Source organism: Mustelus asterias, chromosome 12 (genome assembly GCF_964213995.1).
Source record: "Mustelus asterias chromosome 12, sMusAst1.hap1.1, whole genome shotgun sequence".
NCBI lineage: Eukaryota > Metazoa > Chordata > Chondrichthyes > Carcharhiniformes > Triakidae > Mustelus > Mustelus asterias.
Genome location: NC_135812.1, coordinates 13,293,846 through 13,311,751, shown reverse-complemented (window position 1 = coordinate 13,311,751; position 17,906 = coordinate 13,293,846). Strand labels below are relative to the sequence as shown.

Sequence of the window (17,906 nt, the reverse complement as noted above, 5' to 3'; positions counted from 1 at the left end):
AAGTTTAAGGTGTTTTACCAATTGAAATACAAAAATCAATGTACATTTAGCGTACATTGTACAAAATGCTCTCAAGACAAAAGGTTTTCCATACCTGTGCTATGCTAGCATCAGAGCTGCCTGTGCTGGGTTCATGTTCATGAGGGCTATTTGGTCCTTGGCCAAGAAGGGGAGTATAGGCTCCTGTAAATTCATCATTTCGCACTGAATGGATGAGATCATTCAAGTATTTGTAGTACAAATTACTAGACAAGAAACCAGGTAAGTAAACCTGAAAGGTACAAAAGGACAGGCTATTTATAATTAGGGTGAAGAAAATAATATCAATATATAGCATTTTTGTGCACTGTTTTATGGGTTTTCTCTGTTCTACAAGTCAGACAGTCGGCTAATCACATTTATCCTTTACTCCAATCTGTCCCATCATTGTTCAGTGCGCTAGTTATAACTATTTTCTGCTTCTAGCTCATTAGGTGTCCAACTTGCGTCAAACTCAGTTCAGTGTACTGAACAGCCGAGAGGCCAAATGTACCAGCACAAGATTAAAGGCTTCTTAATACAATCACTCAGAATGTAGGAAAAACTAGCATTTACTGCCCATGCCTAATTGCTCTCAAGAAGGATGGCACAAGTCACCTTCTTGACATGAATGACTTGATTGGACATTTTAGAGTCAACCACATTGCTGAGAGTTTGTAATCACATACAGGCCAGGCAGGGCAAGAGCATCAGACTTTGCCCCCTTAAAAGACGTCAGTCAACCAAATGGTTTTTATGGCAGCTTGGAAGTTTCATTTTCACCATTATTGACATTAACTTTGCTTTTATCAGATTTAATCAAATAATTGAATTTAAATTCCAGCTGCGGTGGTGGGATTGGGACTTGGGTCTCCCATCCATTAGTCCTGATCTCCAGATTACTGGCACGGTTACATAACCACTATGCCACAGTATCCAATGAAATCCAACAACTTCTGTTGCTATGGGAAAGATCTTACGTATAGCTGGGAGACAGTGTTTATCTTGTAAACATGAGTTAAATATTTAGCACGGAAAACTGAATACGAGAAGTATGCAGAAAGTGCAAGCAAAATTCACGTTTGTGTCCAAGGCTTTCCTTAGAAAATATTTTCAAAATATGCCCCCAAAAAAGTGCAAACTGGGCCTATTGTGCATGTTAAATAATTTAGGAATAATCTGGGTGATCATTCAATTTGAAATGTGGATTTAAAATCAGTAAATATTCAAGAGGGTCATGTAAAGTAAACTCACTTTTTCCATTGTTGTCCAGGCTTGTCTTAATGGAGTGGTGAAACAGTCAGGGAGTGGTCCTCCTTCTCTGCAGATATTTGACTCTATTTCTAATCGGACAAAATCATCAAATCCTAAAGGGTGTGTAGCTTGCAAAGAGAAGTACCTATAAATATAAACACAGCTATTAAACAAGTGGTACTACAGGTCTGTCTTGCACATCTACTCAATATAACAACATGGTAGAACCATCCAGTGCAAAATTTAACCATGCAAACCCTACAAAAATATCGTAGGATGGAGGCGCTGGGGAACATTTGCTTAGGTGAACCTCCATTGATTTCAAAATAAGTCGTCTCATAACATCAAATTAAAGTCCAACAGGTTTATTTGGTAGCACGAGCTATCAGAGCGCTGCTCCTTCATCAGGTGAGTGCGGCAGGGCTCCGAAAGCTCATGCTACCAAATAAACCTGTTGGACTTTAACCTGGTGTTGTGAGACTTCTTACTGTGCCCACCCCAGTCCAATGCCAGCAACTCCACATCATGACTTCAAAATGTCAACAGAAAGCTTAGTTGCAAATTCTATGGTTAGCTCAGGGGCAATAAAAAACTGGCTTTCATCATTTATTGACACAAGACTTGAAAACAAAAAAGAGAGTCAAAAGTTGAATCGAACCTTCTGATCCTTAAAAAGGTTTCCCCTGCCCTCCACCCAGCACCATAGCACAATGGCATTAGCACAATGTTTCCTTTTACTAAATAGAAGTCACACATATCACTGGTTAGCACAAGGGATCCGGATTCGATTCCCAGCTCGGGTCACTGTCTGTGCGGAGTCTGCACGTTCTCCCCGTGGGTTTCCTCCGGGTGCTTTGGTTTCCTCCCACAGTCCAAAGATGTGCGGGGTAGGTGGATTGGCCAGGCTAAATTGACCCTAGTGTCAGGAGGACTAGCTAGGGTAAGTGCATGGAGTTATGGGGATAGGGCCTGGGTGGGATTGTGGTCTGTGCAGAATCGATGGGCCGAATGGCCTCCTTCTGCACTGTAGGATTCTATGATTCATGCACACCCCAAAGTCTCTTAGCATATCTGAAGTTATTGCTTTAGTTTAAGAACATTTGATCTACAAAGCTATATTACAAATTACAATTCTCAATTGTCATGGCTCACACACCAAGTTTGCTTATTTGTTTTTCTGAACTTACTTATCATACAAGATCATGGCATCATTCTGTGCTTCTTGACCATCGTACTGCCCGCTTTTAGCGGCCAGCTGAGCTTGGAAGTTGTCTGCAGCCAACCAAAACTGCAGGATATTTACAGCTTCTTCTTTCTCCATGTACTAGAAAGAAAATAAGGAATAAGAATTTAAATGCTCTCCAAACCAAACCTTACAGTTTAGATAGCATCTGTTCACAACCAAACGATGACCTAATGTGTGATCCTTAGTTTTTTAAAGTTAATTTATTTATTAGTGTCACAAGTAAGCTTACATTAACACTGCAATGAAGTTACTGTGAAAATCCCCTAGTCGCCACACTCTGGCACCTACTCGGGTACACGGAGGGAGAATTTAGCATGGCCAATGCACCTAACCAGCATGTCTTTTGGACTGTGGGAGGAAACCGGAGCACGCTGAGGAAACCCACGCAGACACGGAGAATGTGCAGATTCCACACAGACAGTGACCCAAGCCAGGAATCGAACCGGGTCCCTGGTGCTGTGAGGCAGCAGTGCCAATCACTGTGCCACCGTGCCGCCCTTAAGTGGGCAAAAGCAGCAACGCAAAATCGACAACAGCAAATGAAGCACCAGAATCTGTTTTTGTTGTTGACTGCATAAGTAATGTTAGCTAGGAAAATGGTGGAACTGCCTTCAGCTTAAATAGTACCAGGGGATTTTTTTTTTTCATGCGCACTTCAATTGGCAGACTTAGTTTATCATCTCTTCCAAAGGTGGCGCCTTCAACAATGCAGCACTTCCTTCGTATTGTAACAGTTTCTTCCGAGTTGAGACACTCGATTCGTCTAGTGTGGCTTGTACCGACAACCTTTGGACATGTGTGAGAATGCTACCAAGTCACCACAAATAAACTTGCACAAAAAAAATCAATTTATTTTCGAGTCCTCACACAGATTATGGGAAATGTTAACTGGTTATTCTTCACCACCTCTTCTGTAAAAGGTCCTAGCGGACATTTGATTGTCAAGGAAGGTCTGCAAAAAATCCGACACCAAAAGCAGGCTACACTTTCTCCATATGTGCTACAGAAAGTATGCACAAATTACTGTTTAAACATACTAATTCATGAAGTGCAATTATAAAACATTTTGATCAACTATTGGATCTGTTTGATATTCTGTTTGTAAAACTTGATGCATTATTGTGGAGAAAGTAGCACAAAATAAGCTGTTGAGATCTGGGTGATATTTCATTCAAAACTGCCATAGCACCAGCAGAGATATTAAGTTATCACCTTGCCTTTGAAAGTACCATTTGCTTTATCCATTTAAATTTAACATTGGGATTCACCTCAAGAATAATTACCAACTATAACATTATTTTCTTCTGTAAAGCCCCTTTCTTTTTGAACCAAAATAAAAGAGTTGAGGAATTCTTCTCTTTGAAGATTTACTGGTTTAAATCCACAATCCCACATCCTTCTCGTCTGATCTTGCTCCACGACATTCTCACGTGCTGCTCCATCATGCTTCAATTTGTGGCCTTGCCTCAGGCCTGATGATGAGTGATTCTCAATCTCCCCAAGCCCAACCCAATTTAAACACCCTAAACCTTCTTCCTCCACCTCCTAAAGCCCATGACTTTTCCCATCAGCTTTTGCTAAATTTCCCCTCACGACATAGTCACAAGTTTCAGTTTGTTCTCTCAGGGAAGGGAAGGGAGACAATCACCTTTGAGAAGACCATTTGAAATTGCCGCAAGGCAGCCTGTGTCTTTGGGAAGATTGCTTGCTTGTCCTCTTTAAGCTGTTACGAAAAGGGTGGAATTTTCCCATCCCGCCTGCTATAGGAATCGCAGCAGGCGGGACACAGGCCGTGACCGTTGAGATTTTCCGTCATTGGGGTGAGCGCAGCCAGCAAATCCCGCCCAAAGAGTTTAACATTTTAATCTTCATTTCTCAGCCTGGAAATTTGCTTTGCAAATTTGAAGTAATTGCTTCAAAATAGTAATTATTCACAATCAATCTGGTTATGAAATACCAAAGCCACTTTGTCCATGACTGTTAAATGATCAATAAACATTCATTATCCTTAACAGAAACGTGAAGCTCATGTTTCTTAACAACTAAGACCTACAATGGTTCGTGAATTATTGATTTTTTTTAAAATCAATTCACTTCAGTATTATACACTATGCAAATAGCTGAAATCATCTCCCGTTGTCAAGTTGTGGCCTGTATCACACCAAGATGACACCAGAGCAAAGTTGCTGACCTTCCAACCTCCAGGAATTGGTGATTAATCTCCTAGACACTGCTGCAAGCAACCTAGAATAGGGGTATCAACACAAGTGGGTTTTTTTCCATTTCCTTTGAACACTTTGCTGATTATTTATTTATAAAATGGAAATAGTATGGGGGACAAATGAACAAGCAGCAGGAGTAGTAAGGAAAATACTACAGTCCATTTTTTTTTTTTAAAAGAGTCCATTATTAAGGATGCGATAACAGGACACTAAAATATCAACGGGATTAAACAAAGTAAACAAGGATTTATGAAAGGGAAATCATGTTTGGCAAACCGACTGGAGTTTTCTGAAGATGTAACTAGTAGAATAGGTAAGGGTGATCCAGTGGATGTGGTGTATTTGGATTTTGAGAAAGCTTCTGATCAAGTCCTATATAAGAGTTTGGTGTGCAAAATTAAAGTGTACGAGATTGGGGGGAATACATTGGTATGGGCAGATCTCAGTGCTTGGACCACAGCCATTCGCAACATATATGTCTCAATGGTTTGGATGAGAGAACCAAAAGTAATATTCCCAAGTTTGCAGAAAACATGAAACTTGGTGGAAATGAGAGTGGTGAGCAGGATATTAAGAGGCTTCAAGGTGATTAAGACAAGTTGAGTGACTGAACAAATACATGGCAGATGCAGTTTAATGTGAATAAATATGAAGTTATCCACTTTGGACGGAGAAGCAGAATATTATTTAAACGGTAATAGATTGGGAAATGTTGAAGTACAAAAGGATCTGGGTGTCTGAGTATGTCAGTCATTGAAAGCAAACATGCAGGTACAGCAAGCAGTTATGGTAAGTTGACCTTTATTGTAAGAGGATTTGAGTAGAAGAGTAAGGATGTCTCACTGCAGCTGTACGGAGTCGTGGTGAGATTACACCTGGGGTATTGTGTGTACTTTAAGTTTCCTCATCGAAGAAAGGATATACTTGACATAGAGGGAGTGGAGCGAAGGTTCACCAGACTGATTCCTGGGGTGGCAGGATTGCCTTAAGAGGAGAGATTGGGTCAACTGGCCTTACATTCATGGGAACTTAGAAGAATGAGAGGAGATCTGTTTTAAAGGGTATAAAGTTCTGACAGAGCTGGACAGGTTGGATGCAGGGATGTTGTTTTATCAGGTCAGTCTCAGCATATGGGTTAGGCCGTTTAAGACTGAAACAAGGAGAAACTTCTTCACCCAGAGGGTGGTGAACTTGTGGAATTCTCTATCACAGAGGGCTGTGAAGACCAAGTCACTGAATATATTTAAGGAAATAGATAGATTTCTGGACACTAAAGGTGTCAAGGATATGTGGAGAGTGCGGGGATATGGCATTGAGACAGCCATGATCATATTGAATGACGGAGCAGGTTCAAAGGGCTGAATGAGAGGGGATCTCATAGAAACTTATAAAATTCTAACAGGGTTAGACAGGGTAGATTCAGAAAGAATGTTTCCCATGGTGGGGGAATCCAGAACGAGGGGTCATAGTTTCAAGATAAGAGTAAACCTTTTAGGACTGAGGTGAGGAGAAATTTCTTCACCCAGAGGATGGTAAATGTGTGGAATTCAATACTACCGAATGTGGTTGAGGCCAAAATGGTGTGTGATTTAAAGAAGAATTAGATACAGCTCTTGGGACTAAAGGGATCAAGGGATATGGGAGGCAGGCGGGATCAGGATATTGAATTCGATGATCAACCATGATTAAGATAAATGGCGGAGCAGGCTTGAAGGGCCAAATGGCCTACTCCTGCTTCTATTTTTCATATGAATGGCTTACTCCTACTCCTATTTTGTTCAATGAGCAGGCCATTCAGCCCCTCGAGTCTGCTGCGCTATTTAATAATATGGCGGCTGCACTTCTATCTCAACATAATACTCCCGCGCTCTCCCAAAATCTGCACTCCGCCTACCCCTGATAACCTATCACCCCCTTGCTAACCAAGAATCTATCCGCCTCCTCCTCAAAAATATTCAAAGACTCTGTTTCCACAACCTTTTCAGGAAAAGAGTTCAAAGGTTCACAACCTTCTATGTGAAAACATTTTGGCCCCATTTCGGTTTTAAATGGGCGACCCCTTATTTTTAAACAGTGACCCCTAGTTCTAGGGGAATGAGGGCAGCAATGCCCAAGTTGTGGGCAAAAGCTGTTTGGAATTCCCTGCCCAATGAAGCAGTTGAGGCTCCTCATTGAATGATTTTAAGGCAAGGATAGATACATTTTTGAACAGCAAACGAATTGAGAATTATGGTGAGCGGGCGGGTAAGTGGAGCCGAGTCCACGAGAAGATCAGCCATGGTCTTACTGAATGGCGGAGCAGGCTCGAGGGGCCAGATGGCCTACTCCTGCTCCTAGTTCTTATGTCATGTTCTTATGACTGGCCAGGGTGGTTGAGGTAGGAGGCCGTATGATTGAAATTCCCAGAAATATGGCCACAGCTGGAATCACCAAACACAAACACTCAACCGGCCACTACTTCTAAAATATCAGAACTCCTAGGAGATGCCAAAAAAAACCCTCGGATACAAAAATATTTTCTCAAAACAAGACAGAACTATAAAAGCAGAGTTTCAAATAAAATCTATGCAGGTCCTCGTGGAAACTGAAAAGAATGGGAAAGGCAAGTTGCACATTGATTGCTACATGTTCTCAAATAAATCTGAACATTTTTATTTAAAAGTTATTCTCAAATAATGCAGTGGCATCAACTAATTCACATACATAACAATGCAGGAATGAGAAACAACCACTTAAATCAATTCATTCTTCAAGTCCTGAACCAGTTTTTATATTTTCCTTCCCAACCAACTTTACTGTTTAATAAATCAAGAACTGATTCAATTCCTGGTGAGTATTTTGACTCATTATTTGTTACAATAGATTATATGACTGCTTTAACTACTCCATTCTAAATTATCAGACCTCTTATCCGAAATCCAGCACTGGAAATTTCCTCCATTTAAATATTGAGGAGACTGAAGCCATCACTCTCAGTCCCCTCTTCTAGCTCCCGACTCTATACCCTCTCCCTGGCAACTGTCTGAGACTAAACTAGTCTATTCATAATCTCAGTGTTGTATTTGACTCCAGGATGAGCTTCCAATCACCTATCCACACCATCCTGAAAACCAGCTATAATACTACCCTACTTCGCCCGTGCCTCAGCCCATCTGCTGTTCATTCATGCCTTTGACTTGACTATCCCAATGCATTCCTGGCTGCTTTCCCATTTTCTACCCAGTTTAAACTCGAGGTTTTCCAAAACTCTGCTGCCTGTGTCCTTACTCGCACCCAGTCCCATTTATGTGCCACCCCTGTGCTCACTGATCTACACTGGTTCCTGTTTGAGTAACGCCTTGATTATAAAATTCTCATCCTCGTTTTCAAATCCCTCCATGCCCCCCCCCCCCCCCCCCCGCCCCCCGCCCCCCCCCCCCCCCCCCCGCCCATCTCTGTAATCTCCTCCAGCCCCACAAGATACCTGCCGTAATCTAATGCTGGCCTCTTCAGAACCCCAGATTGTAATCATTCCAACACGGGTGGCTGTGTCTTCAGTTGCCTACGCCCCAAGCTCTGGAATTCACTCTCTGTACCTCACTGCCTCGAAGACGTTTTAAAACTTGGCCCTCCTTGGCCAGGCTTTCGGTAATTGTCCTAACATCACCATATGTGGCTTGGCGTCATGTTTTGTTTTATATTGCTCTTGCGCCTTGGGATGTTTCATTATGTTAAAGGAATTTAGCTGTTGTTACAGAATCTATTTTATGGAATGGGCGACGGGTTAGTTTTATTACTCCTCATGCCAATCCAAAGCAGTCTCAGGCTTGAACATGAAAGTGATCTTATAATTCAGAACTCGGGCTGTGCTCTGACAAAAGCACAATAAAGTAAGAGTTATCCACTAGGAGGCCATCCCACATCGCTGAGTTTGCATCACACGCAATAAAACAAGCTTGATCCAAAGCCACATTTTTAAGAAGTGGCCACATGTCCACCAGAAACCTTTTAATGTTGCAAGGCAGCGTTCAGTTTTCCTACAGAGTGCAGCTCTATGCCTGTTCAAGCAATTACACAAAGCGTTCCTTTGTAGCTGTCCTCGGTGTGACCCGATAGGATGTTCAGCTTGTTGTGCAACTCTGGTTTGCTGATTACGTATTCAAATCTACGAAAACCTGTTTGAAACTAGGGCTTCCAACATAACTACACTTAGAATAACAAAATTTATCTAAAAGTGACAACTTCAATAAATCTTGTTTGAGTCAGAAAACTGCAGCTTCAAGCCAAATTCATGGAATTTAGCACAAAACCTAGGCCAACATTTTAATGCACTACCAAGGGTGTTGCACTGGCCTAAGTTCTGCCTTTTGGATGAGGCATTAAAGAGGCCCCATCTACACGTTCGGGCGTGTGTAAATGACTGACTGTCACTATATGTAGAGGAGGAACATGGCAGCTCTGTGTCCTTACCTGTATTTACCCTTCAACTAACAGCATCAAAAACTGTGACTATTTTATTTTCTTGCCATTTGTGGGACCTGACATGGATATACAGCTATTTCTTTCGTCTAAGTCACGAATATATCTCATGAAAAGTTGAGGGCCCGGTACAGATAACTGCAGCACAACATTAATCACATCTAGCCAAGGAGTATATATCCATTATTCTTACTTTCTGTCTCCTGACTTTTAACTAATTCTCTTTGCAGTTTACTGCCAATTCCCACCAGCTTCCATTTTTCTAAAGTCTAAAGTTTATTTATTAGTCACAAGTAGTCTTACATCACACTGCAATGAAGTTGCTGTGAAAATGCCCTAGTCACCACACTCCGCCGCCTGTTCAGGTACACCGAGGGAGAATTTAGCATGACCAATGTACCTAACCCGCACATCTTTGGACTGCGGCAGGAAACCAGAGCACCCGGAGGAAACCCACACAGACACAGGGAGAATGTGCAAACTCCACACAGACAATGACCCAAGCCGGGAATCGAACCGGGGTCCCTGGCACTGAGAGGCAGCAATGATAACCATTGTGCCACCCACGATTTTGTTAGTGGTCCCTTGTACAGAATTGTATTGAAGTCAATGGCGAAAGGTGCAAAGGCGTCAATGATCAGAGGGGGAGGGGCTGATAATCGGATTGGCGGGGCGGAAAGAGAAATGCCATTGCCAATCAGGGGTGAGGTCGGGAGCCCCTGAGACCTCCCTCATGGGATGGTTTATTCATGTTATAATCGGGGCACCATCTTCTCAGTGCAGCCGAGCTTTGCTGGCGAGTTGTGTACCTGCGCCTCCTGCATGACGGTGCAAAACATTTCCCTTGATTTCTTTTGACAGTGTGGTAGAATCTGGAGAGAAAACCGGCGTGTTTTTCTAGCAAGAAACACACCAGTTTTCTCGCCAGAAACAACACTGCCATTTTTTGGTCCAATCTCCCCAATATAGAAATGCCATTCATAGGAACTCTACTCTACAAATCCAAAAGTGGCTCTGGACAATTCATGTCCAAGTGCTCAGTCACTCTGTCTCCATTAACTGATTCTGGTACCTTCCCCACATCAGATGGTCTTGAGTGGTGCAAATTCCTCCAGTTAAACCATAGGAAGAACGGCTTCACCCCCACTTCCTTGCCATGATCATGAGTTGAATCAGATTCCTTACACTTTGCTGTCTTATGCAACTCCAAGCCATGTTCCTGACCCTATTTCCTCTCGGCTCACTTCCACCTCTAAGATTGCCCACCTCCATTTCTCACTTTCCCCTGAAGCTAAATCTATGCCCTCAGTTAGTCCAAAATAGTCCTGACCAGCCTTCAATGCTCCAGCACTTAAAGATCAGCCAAAACTCAGCTGCCTGTACCGTAAGGCCTCACTTAAGTTTGTAGTTGCGTTCCTGAATAGTGCGACTTTAGGTGAAACGACTGGAGATGAATCAGCTTTTCCCATTAAAACCAATGTAAAAACTATAGTTCAGATTTGTAGGATCTTTCGTGCCAGATAAAATTAAAACATTATACCCTGCGAGTTGAAATACTTTTATTGCTAAATTCCTATATTGATAAGTAACTTTAAAAAATAGAATAAATTTTAAAATATAAAATGCGGCAACTTCCTACTTGCTTCCCGCTCACTGCTGATCCTACTTCCCTAACGCCTTACTCACCATTCATCCACTTCCTGGCCCTACCCCTCAGTGCGAATCCTCCAGCTTGTGGCCTCTGCCGCTCCCTAACCCACCCACTCGCTACCAACTCAGGCTCGTGGCCTCTCCCGCTCCCTGACCCTTCCATTCATCCATCCTCATGCTCCCTCACTGCTTCCCTCTCCTGAACTCTCACTGTGTGAGAGAGAGAGTTGAGCGGCAGGCGGAGCAACTGTGCCTTGCAGGAAGTTGAAGCTTCCCCTCCTACTTCTAGGTCACTCATCTCCAGAGCCCTCGCTCAGTGCGAATGGTCAGGAGAGGGAAGTGACTAGGAGGACTGGCGAGGTGATGAATCGGCAAGAGGGTGGGTTAGAGAGTGACAGGGGCAGAGGCAGAGTGCCTTGGGGGTCAGCAGTGTGACAAAGGATCAGGGAGCAGCACAGGCCGCTTCAAAATGGTGCCATTTGGGCCACACAGCCCTACATCAGGCCAGCACAACATGACTTTAAAATGAAATTCTCAGCGCTAAACAAGAATACAGGACCCATTAAATAACCGATATTGAAGCGCCATAGGGACTTACTGTATCCCATTCCATTCACCAATCAGAATTACCCTCACTGACCTCGATCTCTGATTTCCCAAACTCAACATTCAAAATCTTCAGCCTCGTGTCAAAGTCCTTCCATGGCTTGGCAAGTCCTACTTCTGTAACCTTTTTCAGCCTAACAACTGCACACCCCTCACCAAACTTTTGACTCCAGCACTTCCTCAAACCCCTTGCTCTACACTCCTGGCAGCTGTACTTCCAGCTGCTTTAAATCCATATTGTCAAATTCCCTCCATAAACCCCTCTGGCCTTCCAGCTCCATCCCCTCTTTCCAAGCCCTACCTCCCTTTCAACAAGCATTTGGTCACCCCCTTAAAATTCCTTTGGTTCACAATGTTTTTCAGCATTAGGTTGCAAGTTGCGTTTGCTTTTAAATGATACACTAGATGTCAGTATTCTATGCTTCACAAATTTCATAAATGAGCGACATTAAATTACTATACAAAATATTTGGTAGCTGTAGTGTTCAATTGTTCTGTTTGATTTGGTGAGTCTATTGACTATTGATGCTCACTATGTTTGATTAGTATTATATAAATAAAACACACACACACAAGGAAAAGTAAACCAACCGTAGAAAGAGTTGGAACCCAGAGCTGAAACATGGAGCAGACATGTTAAAGCACTGAAAATAAAATCCATTGCATGCAGAGAAACTGTCATCTCCATAGAGATATAAAATATATGATAGTGCTGTTATCAATATTTAATAAGTGCGCATCACAAAATTCTTGAAGAATGACCATTTTAGTTTACTACAAATCCTGGTCGTCTGCTGCCTACTGAACAACAACCAGGAGATTTGCATTAGATACCAGCCCAAAAGAGAAAACGTTGGAAAATCTCAGCAGGTCTGGCAGCCTCTGTAAGGAGAGAAAAGAGCTGACGTTTCGAGTCCAGGTGACCCTCTCTGTCAAAGCCAATAGATACCCAGCCAACGCTTTCACGACGGTGCACACTATGTTGCATCTTACCTCCGAGAAATAGAAGAGTGCTGACTCATTGAAAAGAATATCAGCCAGGTAAACAACGCCACTAGTCAACACTTCAATTTGGTATTTACAAAAATGATGACTCCGTAAAAATTCTGTAAAGTGCCTGTTGGAGAATGAAATTAAAAAATGAGAATATTAGCTGAAATCTTAAAAGCCCTTTCCTGAATAAAAATTGCACTTATGCATTCTGTTTTTACTAAAGGAAAATTATGCGGTTTTAAAAATGTAAATCTAGGTACATTCCAAGGCTTCCATAACAAGGATATCCATCTTTTAAAGTTATACATCTTAATATTGCTAAATGTGGCTTCTTTTAAAAAGTTATCCCTTTTAATAATGTTGTTTCCTTGGAGATTAAAAGGCACGAAAGCTGTATAAAATAAATTCTTTTCTTCTACTATGGCTGAATAATGGATGTCCCATTACTGTTTACAACATTCCCATTGTGACCTTATACTGAATCTGTTTGCAGTGTTAGACCTTATCAGACATCTTGCACTATAAACAGCCCAAAGGTTTGGCAGAGCTGCTGTAATGTAGTGAAATGTATCAGTATAGGCTATCTCTGGGACTGACCGAAGTTGGGAAAGGGGGGTCTCCTAATTGAAAAAAAGAATCAAATTTCAAAAATGTAATGTTGGGATGAATGTCAGGCTGCCCGAGCATTCTTTCCACTGTGAAATTTACAAGAGACATTTCCAACACTAGCAAACATGGGACTAGCAGAATATAAAAGATAAAGTGAAAATGCTGTCAATTTGAAACAAACAGTGTGGGTAATCTGCGTTGAATCTCCAGCAAATCAAGCGTGCCTTTCTATATCTTCAAATGTGTCTTGCAAACTGCAGACTCTAAGAAATCTTCAACAAACTGCTGAATTCACAGATTTTTTCTTATTCATCTGTGGGACATGGGTGTGACTTCCTGGTCAGCATTTATTGCCCATCCCTAGTTGGCCCAAGGGCAGTTGAGAGTCAACCACATTGCTGTGGCTCTGGAGTCACATGTAGGTCAGACCAGGTAAGGACGGCAGATTTCCTTCCCTAAAGGACATTAGTGAACCAGATGGATTTTTCCAACAATTGACAATGGTTTTTCATGGTCATCAGTAGATTCTTAATTCCTGGGGTTTTTTATTGAATTCAAATTCCACCATCTGCCAAGGCGGGATTCGAACCCGGGTCCCCAGAACATTAGCTTGAGTTTCTGGGCTAATAGTCTAGCAATAATACCACTAGGCCATCGCCTCCCCAACAAAGCAACCAAATCTGCCATTGTAGAGTGCACAGGCGAGGGACATACAAGTTTGGGTGATACTTCAAATCATGAAATGGTTTACAATTTCCAAAACCCCAAAGTATTAAAGTCTTTAAACAATCCCCATAGAGACTGATAATATGTAAAAAGGCTATTTCAATTCCCACTGACTGACTTGAAGAATTTCATGGCAAGATTTCAGGTTTTAAGACTTTTACTGCAACACAAACAAACCAAAAGCAACATTGAATAATTACTTAGTAAGCAATACTCTAAACTACAGAAAAGAGAACTCAATGTTTTGATGTGACTGATAAACCCACTTTGCATATACATTTTGCAGCATGATTTCCACCAAATTGAGCCTTTTCAGGAAATAGTCTAAAGCTTCCAACAAATTCATTTCTCCTCATTTTGCTGAGTCATAATATCCAATGACCATCAAGTATTCAGCCTTTTGCGCATTTCCAAACTGACTTCCAGCAGTAAGGTCCACTCTGGTGATTTCTTTTCCCAGCCTTGCCAGGGCAAAATCTTCCAGTGTCCTTAAAATTTCTGCGCGTTTCTTCTCTTCGATCAGTGGACAAGCTTTTCCCAGCATTCTGCCTTGTAGCTAACACAGAAAATGGTCTTTTTCCTCTGCAGACTGCAGCAACTGCTGTTCTGCCTTGCTCTTCCTCTGCTCCTGTCCTGCCTTTGTTTCCAGGTGTGCTTTTCAATAACATCTGACCTGGATCCCCCACTTCCCAGGATAACCAAGCACAGAGGCTTGCTGTCAGGTAGAACTCATAGCAGATCACATGATTCTTCATCACTCCATTTTACCTTGCAGTCCAAAACATAATTATCTTACAAAACCTTGCAGTTGAACAGTAATAAGTAAACAGGTGCATTTTTATTCTTTAAGTGTTTACTTTGTAGAGATTAAATCATCAGTTGCATGTTACAAGAATTTAGATGCAGACCGTGTACAGCTCATTCTCACCCATTAAATGTTTTGGGGCAGTAAAGAGAGGAACTAAGAAAAACATGAATAAACTGGAACAAAGGACATTATGAGAAACAATACTGTTTACAGAGAGATATAATGCACATTTTACCAAGTCCATAAGTGCAATAGATAGCAGGAAGATTGATGGATTTTTCAGAATGACTCTTCTTAGTAATTATGGCACTAGTTTGTACAAAAGGGTTCATTGCACTTCTGAAAAGATGCATTATGAAACAGGAAAAGGAAATCTGTCCTGTTGAATCTGTTCCTTTCCGAATAACACGAGGGAAAGTGAGTGGAGATGAAAAATTACAAAAGGACAAGGAGTTGTCAAAATAACAACACATAGGATCATAGAATCCCTACAGTGCAGGACAAGGCCATTCAGCCCATTGAGCCTGCACGGATAACAATCCTACCCAGGTCCTATCCCCCGTAACCCCACATATTTACTCTGCTAATCCTTCTGACACTAAGGGACAATTGAGCATGGCTAATCCACCTAACCCACACAACTTTGGAGTGCGGGGGAAAACCAGAGCACCCAGAGTAAGCCCACACAGACAAGGGGAAGAATGTGTAAACTCTGCACAGACAGTCACTCAAGGCTGGAATTGAACCCGGGTGTCTGGTGCTGTGAGTGCTAACCACTGTGCCACCCCAAACGTTTTCAATAATTTTAATCTTTCAAGGGGAGGCAATGGCCTAGCGGTATTATCGCTAGACTATTAATCCAGAAACTCAGCTAATGCTCCGGGGACCCGGGTTAGAATCCTTCCACAGCAGATGGTGGAATTTGAATTCAATAAAAATATCTGGAATTACGAATCTACTGATGACCATGAAACCATTGTCGATTGTCTGAAAAACCCATCTGGTTCACTAATGCCCTTTCGGGAAAGAAATCTGCCATCCTTAACTGGTCTGGCCTACATGTGACTCCAGAGCCACAGCAATGTGGTTGACTCTCAACTGCCCTCCAAAGGCAACTAGGGATGGGCAATAAATGCTGGCCAGCCAGCGACACCCATGTCCCATGAATGAATTTTAAAAATGGTAACCTCTCCTAATATTTAGATTAACAAACATGATGCATCATGATGGCTGAAAGTTACCTTGCACTGCATTTTTTTGAACAACCTAAGTACCACATCTTAGTACTTAAACTGTGACCCAGCAGCAGTTGGAATGCCCAAATTTTACTTTCAGGTTTAACCACAAGATGGCAATAAATTATCAGTCACAATTTCCACCGTTTTATCAAGGAGCTCTTTTCACTTTTTTTCTGTATCCGAGAGAATGAAAAGCGTGCACGCACCAGGGAGCATCGACCCAGCTGAAATCACAGTAGTAATGTAGAGTCCAGCAGCAATTCTACCATCGCAGGTGAAAACTAAACCTCCACATGTTTGGAACAATCTGCTGTTTTGAGGCAAAAGTAGACTGAAAAGGAGTAACTACTTCGATTTACACAAGTGTGTAAAACACGTCTGCAAATAATTGCTTTTCCCCAATTCTCTTGTATTTTAGGAAATACTTGGTCATTTTTCCCAAGCATGCTACAGAGACCAGATTATGATGCACTGATGTGAAGTGTTTTGGATTTTACATCGACTTGGAGTTGTATTGCAAGTGCACCCTGAATTAGGAATTGGGATTCTACGAAAGACTGCAGCAGAGTTACATTCACTGGAGGAGAAAGTTTCCACTGTTCTTTAGATTCAGCTTGGCCTCAATATTGGATTTACACCAAAAAACTGAAAGCTCTTTGTACTGTCACTAATGAGTCCTAAGGTCTTAATGGTGGTTAAAATTCTCCATTACAAAGTTAACCTCAGCGATGGCTGTCTCTCAATTCAAGCATGATGCCTGCTCAGGGTTGTAAGTTTCTGTCATGGGTCTTCATGTGACTAACACACCAATTCTCAACCCACAGATCTTTGGGCAAATGGGGAAGGATGTTCCACAAGGTAGTGGAGTCTGGAATACAGAACTTGGTCCCCTTTCTGTCCTGCCCTGCCGTCGCTTTCCCTCACCATTAAGTCACTGTGACTCAAAGTGTGATGCAGCTTGACGGACAAGTGGCTGCTATTCTGAATGATTGGGAGTAAGCTCCTTGAGTCATTATCAATGCTGTTGAGCATCAATGAGAGCTTCAGAAATTCTTTGTGGTTCTTTGTACTCCCCAAGAATGTTGGCCAGTTGAGAGCTGAGAAAACAGGACCTGGCAGGGGAGGTGACTTTTCAGCTATCCATAGTGCCCATTCCAAAGTAGTTGATCTTGGACTTTGCTTATGGAAGCCTTAAGAGCAATCTAAAGATCAACATCAAATGGACAAAATCCTATTTGTTCATAAGATGGTGTCTCTCTTCTTAAGGATGACAATGCAGTCATCCATGAACAACTCCTCGACCATTAATCCATAGTGGTGGTTTTTAATTCCAGATATTTCATTGAATTCAAGTTTCACTTGAATTGGCAACACTTGCCATGGCAGGTTTCGAACCCTCATCCCCATAGCAACACAGTGGGTCTCTGAATTACTAGTCCAGTGACAATACCACTACTCCACTGGCACGGTGGTAGAATCTATAGGTGAACCAACATCGAAAGGAGAGCTGCTGCAAGCAATCAAATGTATGAAAAACAACAAAGCCTGTGGCCCTGACAGTATTCCAGCTGAGATCTTCAAAGTTGGCACATCCAGACTAAGATAGCAACAGGCATCTTGATAGTGCAGTTGTATTTACGATCCAATACTCGGCGGCACAGTGGTAGCACTGCTGCCTCACAGCACCAGGGACCTGGGTTCAATTCCGGCTTGGGTCACTGTCTTGTGTGGAGTCTGCACATTCTTCCTATGTCTGCGTGGAATTCCTCCGGGTGCTCCAGTTTCCTCCCACAATCCGAAAGGCGTGCTGGCTAGGTGCATTGGCCATGCTAAATTCTCCCTCAGTGTACCCGAACAGGTGCTGGAGTGCGGCGACTAGGGTTTTTTTATAGTAAATTCATTGCAGTGTTAACGTAAGCCTACTTGTGACTAACAAATAAATAAAAAACTACTAACTGCAGAGCTTTGTTCGACAGAAGAAAAATGCATCTGTAAACTTATTAAGTTCTTATAAAATATAGGCATGACACATTTTATTAACTTTAGTGTCAGCTGCTGATCATGTGATAGCAGTCTAG

At 42.2% G+C, this 17,906-nt stretch overlaps 1 protein-coding gene across 4 annotated transcripts in view; it reads right to left on the bottom strand.

The window, feature by feature from the left end:
* Nucleotides 1–17,906, bottom strand: part of akap10 (A kinase (PRKA) anchor protein 10) — a 95,635-nt gene that overhangs the window by 19,518 nt on the left and 58,211 nt on the right. For all 4 annotated transcript variants that reach the window (XM_078224771.1, XM_078224769.1, XM_078224770.1 and 1 more), the window contains 4 exons: nt 12,448–12,571; nt 2,460–2,596; nt 1,273–1,417; nt 95–271 (listed from right to left, as the gene is read on the bottom strand). In XM_078224771.1, the coding sequence (XP_078080897.1) occupies nt 95–271; nt 1,273–1,417; nt 2,460–2,596; nt 12,448–12,571 (583 nt within the window). The remainder of the gene's footprint in view (nt 1–94; nt 272–1,272; nt 1,418–2,459; nt 2,597–12,447; nt 12,572–17,906) is intronic.